General features: G+C 59.6%; 2 protein-coding genes across 2 annotated transcripts; both read right to left on the bottom strand.

Moving 5' to 3' along the window:
- Window positions 1–2,045: 2,045 nt before the first annotated feature.
- PTGIR (prostaglandin I2 receptor) lies at window positions 2,046–6,001 on the bottom strand. The gene is made up of 2 exons (XM_045531354.1): window positions 5,014–6,001; window positions 2,046–3,977 (listed from the first exon to the last, which is right to left on the bottom strand). Exons 1-2 carry the CDS (start codon window positions 5,782–5,784, stop codon window positions 3,588–3,590), a joined length of 1,161 nt encoding a protein of 386 aa, XP_045387310.1. The 5' UTR covers window positions 5,785–6,001; the 3' UTR covers window positions 2,046–3,587.
- A 6,739-nt stretch (window positions 6,002–12,740) lies between these two features.
- On the bottom strand, window positions 12,741–16,822 carry GNG8 (G protein subunit gamma 8). Its single transcript, XM_045531352.1, has 2 exons — window positions 13,317–16,822; window positions 12,741–12,930 (listed from the first exon to the last, which is right to left on the bottom strand). The coding sequence occupies exons 1-2, from the start codon at window positions 13,398–13,400 to the stop codon at window positions 12,802–12,804; spliced, it is 213 nt and encodes a 70-aa protein (XP_045387308.1). The 5' UTR covers window positions 13,401–16,822; the 3' UTR covers window positions 12,741–12,801.
- Window positions 16,823–17,159: the final 337 nt, after the last annotated feature.

Genomic DNA, 17,159 nt, shown 5'->3' with positions numbered 1-17,159 from the left:
GCCTGTAGTCCCAGCTGCTTGGGAGGCCGAGGCAGAAGGATGGCTTGAGCCCAGGAGTTTGAGGTTCCAGGGAGCCGTGATGACGCCACTGCACTCTAACTCAGGCAACAAAGAGAGACCCTCTCTCAAAAAATAAAGTATACAGGATGATGTGAATAGGTTATATGCAAATACTTAGACATTTTATGTAAGGGACGCGAGCATTTGCAGATTTTAGTATCTGAGGGGAATCCTGGAACCAATACCGAAGGACAATTGTGTACGTTCTCACAGATCTTTGCACTGCGCCGCTTACTATATAGCACAGCTTGTAATTTTGTATCTTAGCTGCTTATTATAACACATATTTATGTGATTATTCAATTGTCGCCCCACTGGATCGTGAGCAAGGTAGGGCCAATGCTGTGTCAGTCACTGCCATGCCCCCAGGGGCACAGAGCAGCCTCAGCCCAGAGAGGCTCCAGGGAAAGTGTGTTGCATTAGTGAATGAACATACAGGAGGCCAGAGAAGGGAGGTGTTAGACGCCAGGGTTGAAACTGTTGGCACGACAGAAACCTCAGGTCCCGCTCAGCCATTCCGTCCGCCCGGAAACCCTCCTCCCAACCCTGCCCATTTGGGGAACAGGACTGTCTCCCCAACCCCATGGACTGTGAGTCCCAGGGGGGCCAGGGCCAGGGCCGTCTCTGTCACTGCCATGTCCCCAGCATCACAGGGACAAGCCCTGACATACAGAAAGCCCTCAGCAAGACCCTGCGGGATGGGTGAGCAGACACATCTGCGCCGTGACAAGGTCCAGCCAGTGCTATCCCAGGGCGGCAAAAGTGCTGAGAGCTCACCCTGGGAGGAGTGGCTAAGTCTTCTAGGATGTGGGACAGTTTAAGGAGGATGTTGGAGGGCAGGGGTGCTTTTGACTGACGAAGAAAGGAAAAAATTGTTCCAGGAAGAGTGAGCAAAATAAGCACAGATGTGGGTGCCCAGAAGGTATGAAGCCTCTTTGAGGAAACCGCAGAGGTGTGATAAGGCCACTGCCTGCAGGGGAGTGGAGCTTGGGGACGGCCCTCAGCCTCCAGGCGGGGGAGCCCTTGGAGCTCTGCAAGCTGGGCAGTGACTGCCGGACAGCACTTTCCGGACAGGTCTGTGGCAGCTGGCAGAGAGGATGAACTTTGGAGGTCAGAGGTCAGGATCCCTGCTGGAAGTTTCCAAGTCATCCCCAAGGGGCTGTGGGTGGACGGAGTGGGTGTGGTCTGCAAACCCCTGGCCTGGTGGACAGAGATGGGGGGCTACGGTGAACAGTGGGTAAGAGCCGGCAGAAAACCAGCCTCCTCTGCGTCCTCTCTTCACCTCCATGCCCACCTGAAACGGGACCGATGACAACACCCTCCTCAGGTGAGGAGGCTGTGGTTCAGTGCCCAGCGCGCCCTGGCACGGCGAGCCCTAGGAGGTCAAAGGGACAGAACCAACCCACCCTCAGGGCTCACACAGACAGGAAACGAGCACCCCCCGATTCCCTTCCCCAGCACCCCTCCCCCCCACCACCACCCCGCGCATCCCTCCTTCAGCATCCTCTCCGGGGGTCCTTGAGTCCGTTCCTGCTGAGAGGCCGGGCCAGGTTTGGTGACAAAGCCAGGACCCAATCTGATGTTTCCTGACCTGGTTTCTTGTTTTTCATACGAGTGGACTTTTTTATTAAATTCAACCAATATAGTATTACTCTGTCAAGACTGCTGTTTCTAAATATTTTCGTGCAACTTTTTTTCAGTACTCTATTTTTTTAATTGTGGTAAGATAATCCATAACATGAAAGTTTTCATTTTAACCATTTTAAAGGTACAATCCCCTGGCAGTTGGTGCATTCGCACTGTTGTGCAGCCATCACCACTCTCTAGTTCCAGAGCATTCCTCATCCCAAAACGAAACTCCAAACCCATGAATCGGTCTCCTTGACCTGTTTTTAACTCTCCCAGACACCTCTTGTTCTTCTTTATTGTGATTTGAAACATAGTGACTGAGAAAAAATAGTCCAAACAATGAAGCAAAGCATTGCTTTGTTTTTAAATCTTGTTTGCGCAGATAACAATAGCAACAACAACAACAACGGCAATAATGGTAACATTTCTTGTGGGCTTTACTCCAGGCTCTGTGCTAAATTGCTTTTTAGAGCAACTCACTTAATCCTGAAAGCAACCCTGTAAACTAAGTACTAGATTATGATCACAAGGAAACCAAGGTCCCCTGAAGATGGACAGCTAGGCCTGCTCCTTCTGCTGTGGCCTCCTCTCACTGTGTGTCGCAGCCCAAGTGATTGCCCCCTCTGGACCTTGATCCCAGCCTCAAGAGAAAGGCTCTAGTGACAGGCTGATGCCAGGCATGGTGGCCCAGCTACTTGGAAGGCTGAGGCAGGAGGATCACTTGAGCCCAGGAGTTCAAGGACAGCCTGGACAACATAGCAAGGCCCCTATCTTTAAATAAAAAATAATAGGCTGTTGTGTGGATGGAGGGAGAGGCATGTGAGCTGCTGTTGTCTTTATGGGAGGCTCAGGCCTTGCCCCCCCCCAGTCATCCCCAGGTGTGGATTTATTGTTTTAACCCAGGGCTGGGGACAGGGGGAGTGAGAAAGGGGAACTGAGGCTGGCAGTGCAGGGGACCGGGGGTTTCCCATTCACCCTCCCCCACCAGATGCCAACTCACTTCCATTATGCTCGTCAGCTCACCAGCCCCCACTGAGTATTTGCTGAATGAATGAATGAATGAATGAAATCTTTGTGAGGGCTCCAAGGACACATGAGGTAAGGTCAGGCTCTGTAAGGAGACGGTTATTTATTCAGGAGCCTGGGGACAGGTATAGGACTTGGGTCTGCATTCTGGGGCAGTCCCTGGGCTCTGCACACCCCACCCCTTCATCCACCAGCTTCTCCATCTATCTCCCCACCACCCGCTCCCACAGTTCATGTCTCAGGCCCACAAAGCTAGGCGGAGTGTCTCAGGCCCCTTTCGTACCAGGCACGTGTCCTGCATTGTCACGCACAACACAGCAGCTTCTGCTTCCTCCCGCCTCCCCTCGGGGTGCCAGGGCTCCCAAGTGTGACAGGGCTGGGCAGCGAGGGGAGGCAGGGAACTTTTCCAAGAATCCCTGGCTCTCATGGGGCAGAGAGGGCTCGGCTCTTGGACTGGCTTGGGAGAGGGCAGGGCTGTCCCTGGGAATTTGGGGTGGCCAGCTGGGCCCCCTTAATGGATGAGGAAAGGAGCCAATACCCCAACTGGAGGAGACCTGAGTACATAGAAGCCGCTGGGAACTTTTCTGCCTTCTAAATATTTAGACAGTGAGATGGATGGAGACTCCTGGACCAAAGCAGGCCGGCCAGGCCCTTGGTTATTTTGAGAAAGCTATTCTTTCTGTGCTCCAGGATAAATGTTCCCTCTGTCCCTCACTCTCCACCCCGAGCCCGCATGCAGGAGCGATAGCAGCTGACGGTCCCCAGAGTTCGGGGCCAAGTTTCTGGCATCTGCACCCATCAGCCGTGTCCCTGATTTTCTGGCTCCTGTTTCCCGAAGACAGGGCTGGAGATCACAGGGTCAGCTTAGGATGTCAGCAGAGGGAGCAGGCGACAGTGGCCTCTGCTTTGGATGGCGTTCCCACGGTGCTGCTGCCGGACCGCTGTGCGGGAGGCAAGGGTGCCGCCTGCCCCTCGCCCCAGGCTGACAAAGGCACCCAGCTCCCTTCCTTCCCCTCATGGGCAGAGGGGTCCCTTGGGTCCCTCCTCCCGGAGATGGGCTGGGAGAGGGAAGTCTGCGTGTCGCCTCGGGCGGGCCCAGGACACAGGCAGCAGAACCAGAGCTTGAGTTGCCGGAAGACGGCCTTGCGGAAAAGGATGAAGACCCAGGGGTCCAGGATGGGGTTGAAGGCATTGAAGCGGAAGGCAAGGAGGTCCCCCATCTCGCTGCTGTCGGGGCTGATGGCCTGGGTGAAGCCGCGGATCTGAGGGCGGGGCGGGGGTGTCAGGGAGCACCCACGAGTCCTCCGCCCTACCCCCACCCCCACCCTGGCTCCCACTTGCTCACCAGCGGGGATGAGGAAGGGGTGGATGTCAGAGAGGGAGGAAATAAGATAAGATGAAAATGAAGCAGCGAATGCATCCGGGGAGCAGAGGGAAGGAAAGCCCCGGCAGAGGCCTAGAGGAAGAGAGATGGGGGTTGGGCATGTGGGCCCCCCTGCCCTTTGCAGCCGGGAGGACCCTCGGGCTCCACAGATTTCTGAGTCTGATGCCTCCGGGCCCCCTGACACTGCAGGCAGAGCTGTGGTTGTGCCCGTGCATATTTGTCCACAGCTTCCAGTCTCCAAGCCATCATAACCCCTGGAAAGGTTCAAGGACACCCACATGCAGCCCAGCCCCTTGCATTTTACAGAAAGAGAAACCGAGGCCCAGAATAAAGGTGGCACGACCGGGTGTCACAGACACTGGGTGGGAACCCAGGTCTGTGCTGCGCTGGTGGAGGAAGGGCAGGGCCGGAGCCCTGGCAGGAAATCGAGGCAAGGATGTGAGGGTGAGGCCCAGGCTGGGGAAGTGGAGAGCCCAGTGGGTGGGAGGCCAGGCTCTGGAATCAGGAGACCCAGGTTGGAGACCTGGCTTTTTGTGCCTGTCCTGCTAAATGCTTGTGGCATGGGTGCACATGGTCATTTTGAAGATGATCTGAGAAAGTATTTGTAAGCCACTAGGCACCAGCTGGCATACAGCAAGTGCTCAGAGAACGGTGGGCCTTGTTTTCATTACAGGGGCAGGGGAAGGAAGGGGTGCGCTTGAGTAGTAGGGGCTGGGGACGGTCAGGGGGGAGTCTAGGAGTCAGGAGGAGTCGATGGGGCAGAAGCAAATGGGGAGAGACTTGAGAAAGTCAGGCGGTTTTGACTGTGGACAAAGCCTCTGCCTGACCTCCTTTGAGTCTCAGCTTGCCCATCTGTGAAACGGGCACAACCCTCCTCCCCTCCCCTCCGGCCAGCTTCAGGGGGGAGGACTCACCGTGAGAGGCAGGGAGCACACGGCCATGATGCCCGTCATGAGGGCCAGCAGAATCAGGTAGTCAACCTCGTCCTCGCCCGCCCGGGGGCCGGGCACCACGGAGCCCGAGTGGCGCCTCTGCTGGCGGTACATGCGGCACAGGCTGAGGGTGACGGAGCCGTTGCAGAGGAAGATGGCGGCCACCAGCAGGGCCACGAGGCTGGCGTAGGCCAGCGAGAAGGCGCAGCCGCGGGGCTCGGCCGAGCGCAGGCGGACGAAGCACCAGCTGCCCGGGCAGTACTGCTGGTGCTGGCCCAGGCCCGCCAGCGGCAGCGCGCAGAAGAGCGCGCAGAAGGCGTAGATGGCGGGCAGCGCCAGGCGGGCGGCCCGCGCCGCGTCCAGCCGCGCGTAGCGGTAGGGGTGGCTGAGCGCCAGGCAGCGCTCCACGGCCATGGCGAAGAGGATGAGCGTGGAGGCCAGGCCGAAGAAGGTCATGGCGAAGGCGAAGGCGTCGCACAGCGCGTGCCCGCCCCGCGCCAGGCCCAGCAGCGAGCTGTTGCGGGCGTAGGCCACGAACACCGCCGGGCTCAGGAAGCACGTGCCCAGCAGGTCTGTCGCCGCCAGCCCGGTGACCAGCACGGCGAAGGCCGACGGGCGGGCCCGCCGCCGCCACGCGCCCAGGATGCCCAGCGCCAGCCCGTTGCCCGCCACGCCCGCCACGAACATCAGGGTGCTGGTGGCCGGCCCCACCGAGCCCCGCACGTAGGTGAGGTTCCGGCACGAATCCGCCATCCCCGGCCTGGGCTGGAGGGTCCCCAAGGGCAGGAGGCGGGAGTCACCACCAGCCGGGCGTCCCCTGTGGCCAGCTCAGAGGCTCCGGGGCCACCGTCCCTGTGGCAGCTGGGGTGACCCGGCCAACCCCGGTTCTCCTTGTCGCCTCCTGTGTGCCTGCGTTTCTCTCCGTCTGTCTCCTCCAGTCCCTCTCTGTCCCTCTGTCCCTCTCTGACTCTCTCCCTCCTTCTCCCCACTTATTTCTTTCTGTCTGTCTCTGTCCTTCTCTCTCCGGGCGTCCCTAGTTTGTGCTTTCTCTCTCTGTCTCTTTCTGTCTCCCTGTCTCTGTCCCTTCCCTTGCCCTCCTTTCTCCCCAACCCCAGCCCTCTGTCCCCTCCTTCCCTGCACCCCTCTTTCCCAGGCCCTCCTCACCACGAACCTGCAGGCTCTCAGTCTGCCGCCCCGTCCCCTGCTCCTCTCACCCCCGGGCTGCCTTGCTCCGTGTCTTGTGTCTTTCGCTGTGTGTCAGTCTCCTGTGTCAGCTTCTCCTTCCCGCCCTCCTTCCCTCCCTCCCTCTCTCCCTACTCATCTTGCCGGCTCACCCCGCTTTTTCATTTCCTCTCTCTGCCCCGCCCTCCCTCCCCCAGCAATCTCCAGAGGTCCCCTGGGCTCCCTGCCGCCTTCCCTGGCTACTCCCTGTACCCACCCCCAAGTAGTACATCCATCACCACCTCTGCCCCTCTCCTCTTCCCACCCCCTCCTCCCCTCCCTCCCCTCCCCCTGTCCTCGCTCAGTCTCCATCCCGAGCCACCTGCCACCTCCCCATACATAGGTCTCTTCCTTTCTCTGGCCCAGGTGGAGATCCCTGAGTCTCCATCACTCAGGTTTGGAGCCCACCAGGGGGGCCAAGAAGGACCTGAGGGGCACAAGTGACCAGTTTCTGAGGGGGTGGCCATGGCCTGGGCTGTCTCAGGGTGGCCTCTGGTGTCTATTCTGGGCTCCAGGCCCCAGGCTCAGGACGTTGCCCAGGGATTGAGAAATGACCAGGAAATTCCTCCCTGATGCAGTGTTTTCCAGACACTGCTGAGATTTCTGCTCCCTGGACACAATTCACTCCTTCCAGAAGGCTGAGGAAGGAGGTGGCCTATCCAGAGAAAAAAAATGCCATCTCTCGAGCCCTTCCCCGGGTTCCCAGCTCCCCAGGCAGAGCCCTGAGAAGGGAGCATGGAGGAGCATATTTGGTGTCCACTTGAACGGGACAGGCCTGGGGGACTCCATGGCCCATTATCGCAGGGACACACCCGCCACCCTCTTGCTTCTCAACACAGAACTCCCAGGCCCCAGGCCAAGCTCTGATGACCTTGACCTCCAGGAATAATATTTAAGCCACAGAACGCTGTCCAGGGCTCCAACATCGCTGCCAAATCTCTCCCACCCTCCCCACACACACCCAGCCGCCCCCGCAGCCTCATGCCTGTGGGGCCAGCCCGTGTGTCCCAGCTGCCAGCACAGCGGTCGTGGGCCCCCTTCCCACGGAGTCCACGGCTTCCCAGGCAGCCTCCCGGACCACAAGGACCAGGGCGTCCTCTCAGACAGCCCTTGTTTTTCAGGGAGGCAGGGGCTCGCATCCATTCGACCCGGGATCCATGTCCCGATCCAACCACCTTTTTTCTTGTTGTGTGACGGTCCCAGGCAAGGACAGGAAGCTGGTGTACCTCAGTCTCCTCATCTGCACAGTGGGGTAACACATGCCACACAGGCCTGGGGCCAGCCTTGGGCTGCAGCGCGTCCCAGAGCGCCCTCTGTAAGAAGGAGAGAGCCTACAGATGTCTCATGCCCAGGGCCAGCAGGGCTGCTTCTGACCCCAGGACCAGACTGTGGGCAGCTGCCATCTTGCCATCTGTGCCCCCCACTGTGACCACAATCCCCTTCCCCCATCTCCTTATCACCCCTGCCCAGCTGGCACCCAGCTTCCGGCAGGATGGGTGCCCCAGTTCCAGCCCCAAGGGCTCCCTGAGGGGCCACACAGCTCCGCTCTGGGGGTGCCTTGTGTGCAGGTCCCAGGCCTCCCTGCCACGTGGTCCCACCTTGTGCTGTCCGGTCCCCAGGCAGCCCAGAGGGAACTCAGGATGTTATATCATATTAATGAGCGATGACGCCTGGCTGTCTTGCGTCCTGTCTCGGCATCAGGGGAGTCACTGGGGGGATACTATGGTTCCCGGAGCCTCCCTTCCGCTGGCTTCCTGTCCCACCAGGACCATTAGCAGTCAGGAAGTCCCCTCTACTCCCATGCCCAGTGGGACCTTGGACTGGCCCCTGCTCCCCTCCAGGTCTCAGTTTCCCTGCCTATATCTCTAGGGGCAGCGAGCCCTGGCAACCCCAGCATCGATTCTGTGCGTCTGCAGCCCGACCGGGTAGAGGTGGAAGTGACTGCTAATGAGGGGACTGAGGGTCCCCGAAGTCTGTGCCAGTGCTGGACATGCCTCGCTCACCTTCTGGGGATATCAGGCCTCCTGCCCAGCTGCAGCCTCAGCCAGGGCCCAGGGGCCGAGCCCACAGCAGGGGCCGCAGGAGGTTCCCCTCCCGTCCAGGTGCCTTGGGGTGCGGGTTCACCCCAGCTGCACTGTGGGAGGGGTGGCTTCCGGGGGGTGGGGGGGGAGAGCTATGGAAGGAACTGCCCTGGGAGGGTGAGTCAGCAGCTCTCCTCTCGCCAGCCACTGCTAGCAACAGGACTTGGGCCTCCCTGGAGGGACCCCAGGGTGGTGGGCAGAAGAAGGAGGACAGCCCAGAGACCACTGAGAATGGGGACTGACTCAAGGACACACAGCACCTAGGAGGGGACAGAGATGGGGACCAGGAGAAGGTGATGTGCTGGGGACTGGGGGTGTGTAAACTCGGTATGTGAGTCTGTGTGGGATTAGTGGGGTCTATGTGAGCATTTTTATCAGCGTGGTATTGGGACTCATGGGACTCAGTGTGCGTGCACGGGCACGGCTGTGCTCGTGTGTGTGTTCTCTGCTGCCGTGCATTGTGCATGGATGTGGCTGTGTGTTTGTATGTGGAGTGGGTGCCTGGTGCAGTGGAAAGAGAATGGGTTTCGTTTGTTTGTTTTGAGACAGGGACTCTGTTGCCCAGGCTGGAATACAGTGGTGTGATCATAGCTCACTGCAACCTCAAACTCCTGGGCTCAAGTGATCTCCCACCTCCGCCTCCTGAGCAGTTGGGACCACAGGAGCACGCCACCATGCCTGGCTAATTTTTGAATTTTTTGTAGAGATGGGGTCTTGCTCTTGCCCAGGCTGGTCTTGAACTCCTGGCCTCAAGTGATCGTCTTGCCTCGGCCTCCCAGAGTGCTGGGATTCCAGGAGTGAGCCGCCGCGCCCGGCCAAGAATGGGCCTTGACGCTTATCTCCATCGCTCACCGTGTGACCCTGGGAAAATGACTTACCCTAGCAAAGCTTTGATGTGCTTCCTCATCAGATGGCCGCCTTGACCTTGTCGTTGGGGTGTTGTGTGAAGATAAGAGACAGTTCACCTTGCCTGCCTCCCGGGAAGCCCTCAGATAGCTGCTGGTGTTATTGTTCATTCAACAAACCCCAACCCGTGGTTTACTGTGTGCCAAGGGCTGGGGACACAGAGGGGCACAGAGGGCACCACCAGTGGAGGAGTGTTCTCAAACCGCTGCGTCCACCCAGCGTGCAGAGCCTGGGCAGGCGGGCCCTGAGCCGAGTCATTCCACACCCTGCCAGGACTCCCATCTGGCGGGCGTCCTCAACAGGGCAACGCCAGGCAGCCCAGGAAATGAGGCCTCTCCCCCACCCGCCAGCCAGCGCCTGCAGCGGCTGCCCAGCCCTGCATCTGGACGTGCCGCAGACCTGGGATCCTGGGTTGCCCCGGGCCCGACCCTGTCCAGATTCCCTGGTTTCCGTCCTCCTGGCACTGGCCCCGAGAGAAGCCTGGCCTCATCTCATGTTCCAGACACGCGACACCAGCTGCTCCCACCTGCAGTCCGCCTGTGCCCTGTCGCTGCGGCGAGAAGCTGCTGTCAGTGCAGATCTGTCCACCCTGGCAGGTCCCAGCACCTCTAGCCAGAGGCCGTTTTTCTCTGCCCACTGCCCTCCTGCTGAAATGGGCCCTCCGTCCCTACCTGTCACTGCGTCCTGCCCTGCTCCCGGGGCTCCACCCAGCCTCCTGCCTGCCCCGCCTTTACCTGGGCTGTGCCCCTCTCCTGGGGGTACCTTCACTTCCCAGCCCTCACAGCCCCCTGGCTACCCCCGAACCTCTCCCCAACAGTCATCCATGGATTCCTCCCACTCCCACCTCAAGCCCCAACTCCTGGGGTGACCACCACTCCATGCCTGTTTTCTTTGTGCGTGAAGCGGGGATACACAGAGCCGTGTTGGGGCTACTGTGGGCATTAAGTGAAATGGGGCTTGTGAAAGGTTCCTTTAGTAAGTGACAGCCAAGAGCATGGCTTGTCCTGGCTCTGGGTGTCCCATCCCCCGGCAGCCATGCCAGGCACTGCTCTGAGCCCTGGCTTGGGGTGCAGGGTGTGGTGTGCGGAAGGAAGGCAGCCTGGAATGGGGCAGCCGGAGCCCTCGGGCTGGGGGTGGGTGCAGAGAGGCACGGCTGGGAGCAAACACTTCCCCTGCGGCCACCTCTCCACCTCTTGGCCTGGCTCTGACCCCAGCCTGGGCCTGGCCCCAGACTTGACTTCACCACTGGGGGTGGCAGGAAACAGCAGCTGGTGCTGCTGCACAGTTGTAAGGCTAATAAGATTACTTGGGTCTGTGCTCCTGGAGGCTGGTCACCCAGGGACGTGCCCTGTCCCTCTGCCCTGTCCCATCTGGCTTCTCCTCTCTCCCATCCTCAGTTTCCCACCCTCCCTCCCTCCTCCTCCAGGCAGACAACTCCTCCTGGTCCCCTCTGCATCAGCCCTCCCTTCCCCCAACCCAGGTCCCATTCTGCCAGCCCCGCTTGCTCCTCCACGGTTTCTGTCCCCCAAGGGTAGCAATGTGAAAGAGGAAGGGTTTGCACCCCACAACTCCAAGACTCCAGGACTGAAAGGGTTTAAATCCCAACAGCCCAGGCTCATGAAGTCCTTATACTCCTGCCGTGCTGAGCTCTGGAATCCTAGTCACATAGAGGGGCCGGGCCCCTCTGCAGGGTTGGAAGACTCTGGAATTCCAGCCCTCAGAGGTCCTAGATCCTAGAGTCCTTCACGTCTCAGGTTCTAAGCTGCAAGGATGCTGGGTCCATGAATTCCGGAATCCTAGCTCCTTCCCTCACAGCATTCTCCCCTCTCCTCCTCCTCCACACCCGGTTCATCCTTGGCTCACTCCTGTCCCCCGGTTCCCCCGGGGCTCCCACAGACATGATGCAACCAGGCCGGAGACAGCAGGGAGGTGGGAGGCAGGAGGGAGATGTAATTACAGCTGGTCCTGCCTCAATCCTACAGGAAGCTCAGAGTTGGGGCCCAGGGGACCCTAATCCAATGTGGATAATGGAGCACTTGCCAGACTCCTGCACGGCCCCTCTGGGGAGGGGAGGCCCAGCAAGCCACCTCCAGCCAGGTCCAGGGTTCAGGAGGATCAGGCTCAGGGGAGGGGAGGGGAAGGAAGGAGAGGAGGGGCCCTCAGGCCAGCCAGGTAAAATAACGGTCCAAACCCACAGCTCACCCAGTCTGCATGTCCCCCGTTTTCAACAGAGACAGAACATTGCTCTTTCTATTCCTCTATAAGAAGCCCCCACCACAGGCTCCGTGATAAATGGCAACTGGCCCTCTAGCTTCCTTAACCAGGAGACCATGGGGTATAGTGGGGACTCTGGTGAGCTGGAAAGCCCAGGCCCTGCCTCACAGCCTGTGGTCACCCTTTGGGTCACCAGAACTTATAATTCCAGAGAAGCCGGAAATAATGCACTTTCGTGTGAACTGTCTCTATTTTCCAATTTGGCAACCAAGGTCAAGAACATCTTCAAACATGACAGAGGTCAAAAGTAGAGCGCCGATAAAATACTGCAAGCTTTGTAATGTCCTGTGGGCCTCCAGTGTGCGAACTGGGGAACAGAGGGCAGGAGCCAGGGCTGTGTCTCCAAAACAAAATATATATATATTTAGTTGAATGTAGGAATGTATTCATTAGTTTGTATCCTCTTCCTTCCTCTAGCCCCGTTTCTGTCTTCTCCATGGCCTCGAGTTTCGTTTCTACCATGTCCCAGCTCGGATGTCCCCTCCCCCAGGAAGCCCTCCCTGACCCTTAAGCTGAGTCAGGCGTTCCCTCTGAGCTCCCCCCACCCACCCCCAGCACTGCCTACTCTGGGTCATCACCCTTTGGGAACAGATCTGTCTCTCCCACTGGACTTTGAGACGCAGCCATGCCCCCAGCATTGCCCAGCACAGGGCTGGTCACAGAATAGGTTCTCAGGGAGTGTGTGGAAGGATGAAGGAAGGAACAGGAAAAGTTCAGTGCTTGAGGACAAGTGGGCCTGTGGTAGGGGGTAGCTGGATACGAAAAAAGGAATCACTCAGGGGATGGGCACGGGGGTCCTAAGAGTCTCCAACCCAGGAGAGAGGAGAGGAGAGAGGCAGCTGAGGGGTTCAGGGAACACTGGAGTCCACAGTCTAAATCCACACCTTTAGGTCCTAGCTGTGTGACTTTGAGCAAGGGACTTCCTTTGGCTCAGTTTCCTCATCTGTGAAATGGGTATCATGCACGTAGTACTCAGCTGCTTTCTGGGGCTGCTGGGACAATTAAATAAGTTCAGGATCGGATCGTGGAGCACTCAGTCAAGGACAGCGCCCAGAGCGTTCATTTCCTCTGAGGCTTTAGCGGACTTGTGCTCCTCCGCGTCCGCACACCCCCGCCCACTCCAGACACACTCAGAAGAATGGGAAGGGCCTCAGGTCCTCCCCCCCCCCCGCACCGTGGCCCCAAACTCCGTGTGTGCCTCAGTTTCCCAGAAAGCACAGGCACCGCCACAATCAGCAAGTTTATTGGATTCATACTTTGGCAGGGGAGGGTAAGCTGTCGGGAGGGCTCAGAGCAGGACACAAAAGAGGCGCTTGTCGCGGAAGGGGTTCTCGGCAGCGGGTACCGGCGTCACTAGTGGGTCGTCTTTGGCGTGCATCTCGCAGAAAGCCAGGAGCTCCGCCGCTGCCTGCGACACCTGAGGGCGCTCAGATTGAGTTGTCTCCGCCCCCGCCCCGCCCTCGGGGCCCCGCCCCTCCAAGCCGCCCCTAGGCCCCGCCCTGCCCTCGAGGCCCCACCCCTCAAAGCTGCCCCTAGCCCCCCCCGCCCTCGAGGTTCCGCCCCTCCAAGCCGCCCCTAGGCCCCGCCCTGCCTTCGAGGCCCCGCCCCTCAAAGCTGCCCCTAGCCCCCCCTGCCCTCGAGGCCCCGCCCCTTGTCCGGCCCTGCTACTTGTCGGGCCCCGCCCAGTGTCCGCCGGGTTCCAAAGGGGATCCTCCCACTGCGGCTCTGGGCCCGGCCCCCAACACACCCCCGGGCAGACCCCAGCCCCGAAACCCCCACCCTATTCCCGCCCAGACCTGGCACCTTCATGCGGTCGATGTTCACCTCCAGCTTCAGCTGTTCCACCGTCTTGCGGGCCTCGGCGATCTTGGCCATGTTGTTAGACATGGCTGCAGCGGGGAAGGGGTTAAAAGCCGGCGAGAGTGGAGGGTGCGGGTGGGGGGGTAGGTTAGGACACGTCTGGGTCCCGAGGTGGGGGTGGTGGAGGTGGGCCCGGGTAACGGGCGTGGGTAGAAGGGCGCACGAATGGTGTGCCCGGAGGCAGGTGGAGGGAGGGACAGAGGACAGGGAGAGGAACCAGAGGGGTGCAGGGGTGCACAGATGGAGGCACCTAGAGGCAGGTGGGGAGAGGAGCAGAGAGGGGCGAGGGGAGGCAGGAGGGACAGGACGCACAGCTGGGAGGCTGAGAGGCAGGTGGAGGGAGAGACAGAAGGACAGGGCCACAGGTGCTGGATCAGGATCCAGGTGTCCTCACCCCCCAGGGATGGAGCATGAGCTAGGAGGGGGGCCCCTCCCCAGGCCAATTAGCGGTGGCTCTAGGGAGAACTGGGATTTCACATCGCGGCGGGAGGGGCGCAGAGGGGGCTCATTAGGGCCTTGGCAGCAGCTGCCCCCTCCGCCCCCCTCGGAGAGCGCTCCCCCAAGCCCTGGCCACCTCAAAGGCTCCTCTGCTCATTAGCAGCCAGGGGAGAGGCCGGGGAGAGGGCCAGAGCGATGGAGAGAGGGACAAATGGACTGGCAGAGAGAGGGACAAAGTGACAGAGGGAGAGACTGAGGCATGGGGGAGACGAAGAGACTAAGGAGGGACAGAGAGAGAAATGGAGAGATGGGGGGTGAAGCGAAGGAGGAAGCAGATAGAGGGACAATGGAGGGGCAGAGGAAGGGACAGAGTGACAGAGGGGGAGAGAAGCTCCCAGAGCATAAAGGGAGGTGGGGGAGACAGGGACAGAGGAAAGAAGGGACCAGGCGGAGAGGGAGGGTTTGGGGGTGAGAAGGAACAAGGAGGGGCAGGGGGGAAATGGAGGGACAGAGGGAGAGACAGGCCGATGGGGACGCAGGAGAATACGGTCATTCACTCACTCACTCACTCATTCATTCCCAGGCCGACAGACGGTGGTCGCGGAGCGGGCAAAGCGACTAGCTGCTGGGGCCAGGACCAGAGCCTCCTACCTGTTGCTGCTCAGGGCTGGGATGGCGCGCGGTGGCCGAGGCTGGGAGGCAGCGTCTGGGCGCCCCCAGCCCGCCCCGCCCCCTCCCCTGGGGCGCGGCCCGGAGGACCCGCCTCCTCCCGCTGCCACCTTCCGCCCCACCTTGGGGCTGTCTCTCTGGGTCCTCTCTCTCTTTGTCTCTCTCTCCCTCTCTGTGTCTCTCTCACAGTCACAGGAAAAGACAGTCTCTCTAGGAGCGCCCCATGCCCTGCTGCATTTATTCCAGTCACACAAACCCCTCCTGGGCGCCCCACACAGCCTCTCCCTCCCTCCCTGACACATGCTCTCTGGCCTTGTCACATGCGGGCACACTCGCCACCTCAGTGTTACCCCATCAGAGAGGGACCCCTCCCAATAGCATACAGATTCACGCTGGCAGTCCCTCACACAGAGATGCACACTATCTCACTGTGTCACATAGTGCCACACGGTCTCATGGGCCAGCTGTGCTCACATCGTCACATGGTCGTTCAAAATGCCACACACAATCACTCACGACGTGGCACACCATCACCAGTAGCAGCTCCCATGACTGCCTGGTCAGATAAACTATCTCAGAGTGTCAAATGTACCAGCAGTTTGTCGCAGTGTCACACACAATCTCTCAAAAGTCACACACATTCATGTGCAATTTAAACTCTCTTAGTCTCACACCCTATCGCAGCCTCATACACTTTCTCAGTGTCTCACATGGTGACATGCAAATACCCTGCAACCTCCCTGCCAAGTACTATCACACCCTGTTTTATAGTATTTCCTAGTAACACAGTCACCTATCCAGTGACACCCACGTACAGTCACACACGTTCCAGCACAATCTCCCAGTGTCACACACATCTAACACATTCCCTCCGCACGTAGCCACACAGAGCCTGTCCCGGTCACATGCACACACTCCATCTCTTGGTGTCATACGTATTAGAGTTACACACGATGGCTCAGTGTGTCACAGGATCTCTCACATTCACAGTGTTTCACACACATGCGCCATCGTGCACATAATCTCTTGCTGGGCCTCACAGTGTGTAAACACAAGGCTGTCACCATCACATGCTGTCTCATCCACGCCCACACGGCAATCTCCCAGCTCCGCACACTTACACACACAAGGTCTCCCTCGCACGTGGCACACTCAGGCACACACAGTCACGACACTGTGATAGTCTCTCAGCATCACACATCACACACAAGCTCAGTGTCACACTTAGTCACACACTTTCTCACAGCGTGGCCGACGCGTACCGTCTCACTCTGAGAGTGACACCCAAGGCCCCTATGCGCCTCTCACGATGCCACTCACACCCTCTCTCCGTGGATCCCGGTCATCGTCTCGCCCTCTCTCACACAGAATCTGCTCGTGTGACACACACAGCGCTCACATCCTCACCATGTCGCACACAGTCACACACGCTGCCTCTCTCACATACCCCATCACACACGGTCTCTCACTCCCGCATGTCATCTCTCAGTGTCACGTACAGTCCCCCAAAGAGTGTCTCTCTCACACCCAATAACACTTACCCTCCCGCCGCCACACAGGGTCACCCACAATCTCACCCACACAGTAACCTACATGTCATTTCTCACATATGCAGTCCCACTCAATCGCTCCTTGTCACAATCTCACAATGTCACACAGCCACACACAGCAGTCACGCACTCGTTACTCTCCCAGTGTCACCCACCATCTCAGGACAGCACACACTCTCAGATCTCTTGGAGTCACACGCCACCTCAGGGCAGTGCACACTCACACGGTCTCCCGGTGTCACACACCATCTTCCGGTGTCACGCACAGACACCACAGCTCTCACTCAGCCCCCCGGCCTCTCCCGACGAGCCCTGCGGCCACACGGGGGCGCCGGCGGCCCGCTGAGCCGCCCACCCAGCCCGCGCCGAAGCCACAGGAGGCGGTAGGAAGAGAGGCGAGGCGCCCCCACAGGCCCTGCGGGAGATGAAGACGGAGATCCGGGACCGGAGAAGGGCACGGGCGGGAGACGGAAACATGCGGGTAGAGGGAGCTCAGCGCCAGAGGGAGAGGACGGAAAATGGACACAGAGACATTTAGAGAGCGGGAAAGAGATGCAGGGAGAGTCAGAGACTCAGAGAGAGAGATAGGGACACGGACATTTAGAGAGGTAGAGACCTGGGGACTGAGAGAGACAGAGATGGAGAGAGGATTGCAGAGAAAAACAGGGACACGAGAGACAGACAAGACACACAGACCGAAATGTAGAGTCAGACACAAGGACGGAGAAACACGGACACAGAGACAGAGACAGCGGCAGGCAGAGAGACAAAAAGACGCACAGACGGCGCCTTCCACCGGGGACCCGACGGCGCAGGCCAGAGGGGCGGGGCCGGGGCGGGGCTTCTAGGGGCGTGTCCCGGGCGCAGTTGGGGGCGTGGCCTGACGGGGGCGTGCTCCGAGGGGCGTGTCTTAGGTCTCGGGGCTCTTTCCCGTCTGGGCCGAGGCGAGAGTCTTGGGAAGAGATGGAGGTGGGGGGAGGAGCGCCTCTACCGCAGTCAGCCCACACCGATTCGATTTTTACCTCCTGGACCGGAAAACGAGACAGGCGGGCGGGAACACCGGCCCGAGGCCCTGGTAGCGATTTGACAGGGGGGTGTCAGACCCTGGCTCCCCTCCCCCCTTCCCCTG

Source organism: Lemur catta, chromosome 19 (genome assembly GCF_020740605.2).
Source record: "Lemur catta isolate mLemCat1 chromosome 19, mLemCat1.pri, whole genome shotgun sequence".
Classification (NCBI taxonomy): domain Eukaryota; kingdom Metazoa; phylum Chordata; class Mammalia; order Primates; family Lemuridae; genus Lemur; species Lemur catta.
This window is presented reverse-complemented; position numbering and strand designations above follow the sequence as displayed.

What these genes read in the sequence shown, in the direction of transcription:
- PTGIR (XM_045531354.1), bottom strand. Translation starts at nt 5,784, where the DNA reads ATGGCGGATTCGTGCCGGAACCTCACCTACGTGCGGGGCTCGGTGGGG. An exon ending in TGTGCTCCCTGCCTCTCACG is followed by an intron (nt 3,978 to 5,013) that starts GTGAGTCCTCCC and finishes CCCCGCCCTCAG; the next exon opens with ATCCGCGGCTTCACCCAGGC.
- GNG8 (XM_045531352.1), bottom strand. Translation starts at nt 13,400, where the DNA reads ATGTCTAACAACATGGCCAAGATCGCCGAGGCCCGCAAGACGGTGGAA. An exon ending in TGAACATCGACCGCATGAAG is followed by an intron (nt 12,931 to 13,316) that starts GTGCCAGGTCTG and finishes GAGCGCCCTCAG; the next exon opens with GTGTCGCAGGCAGCGGCGGA.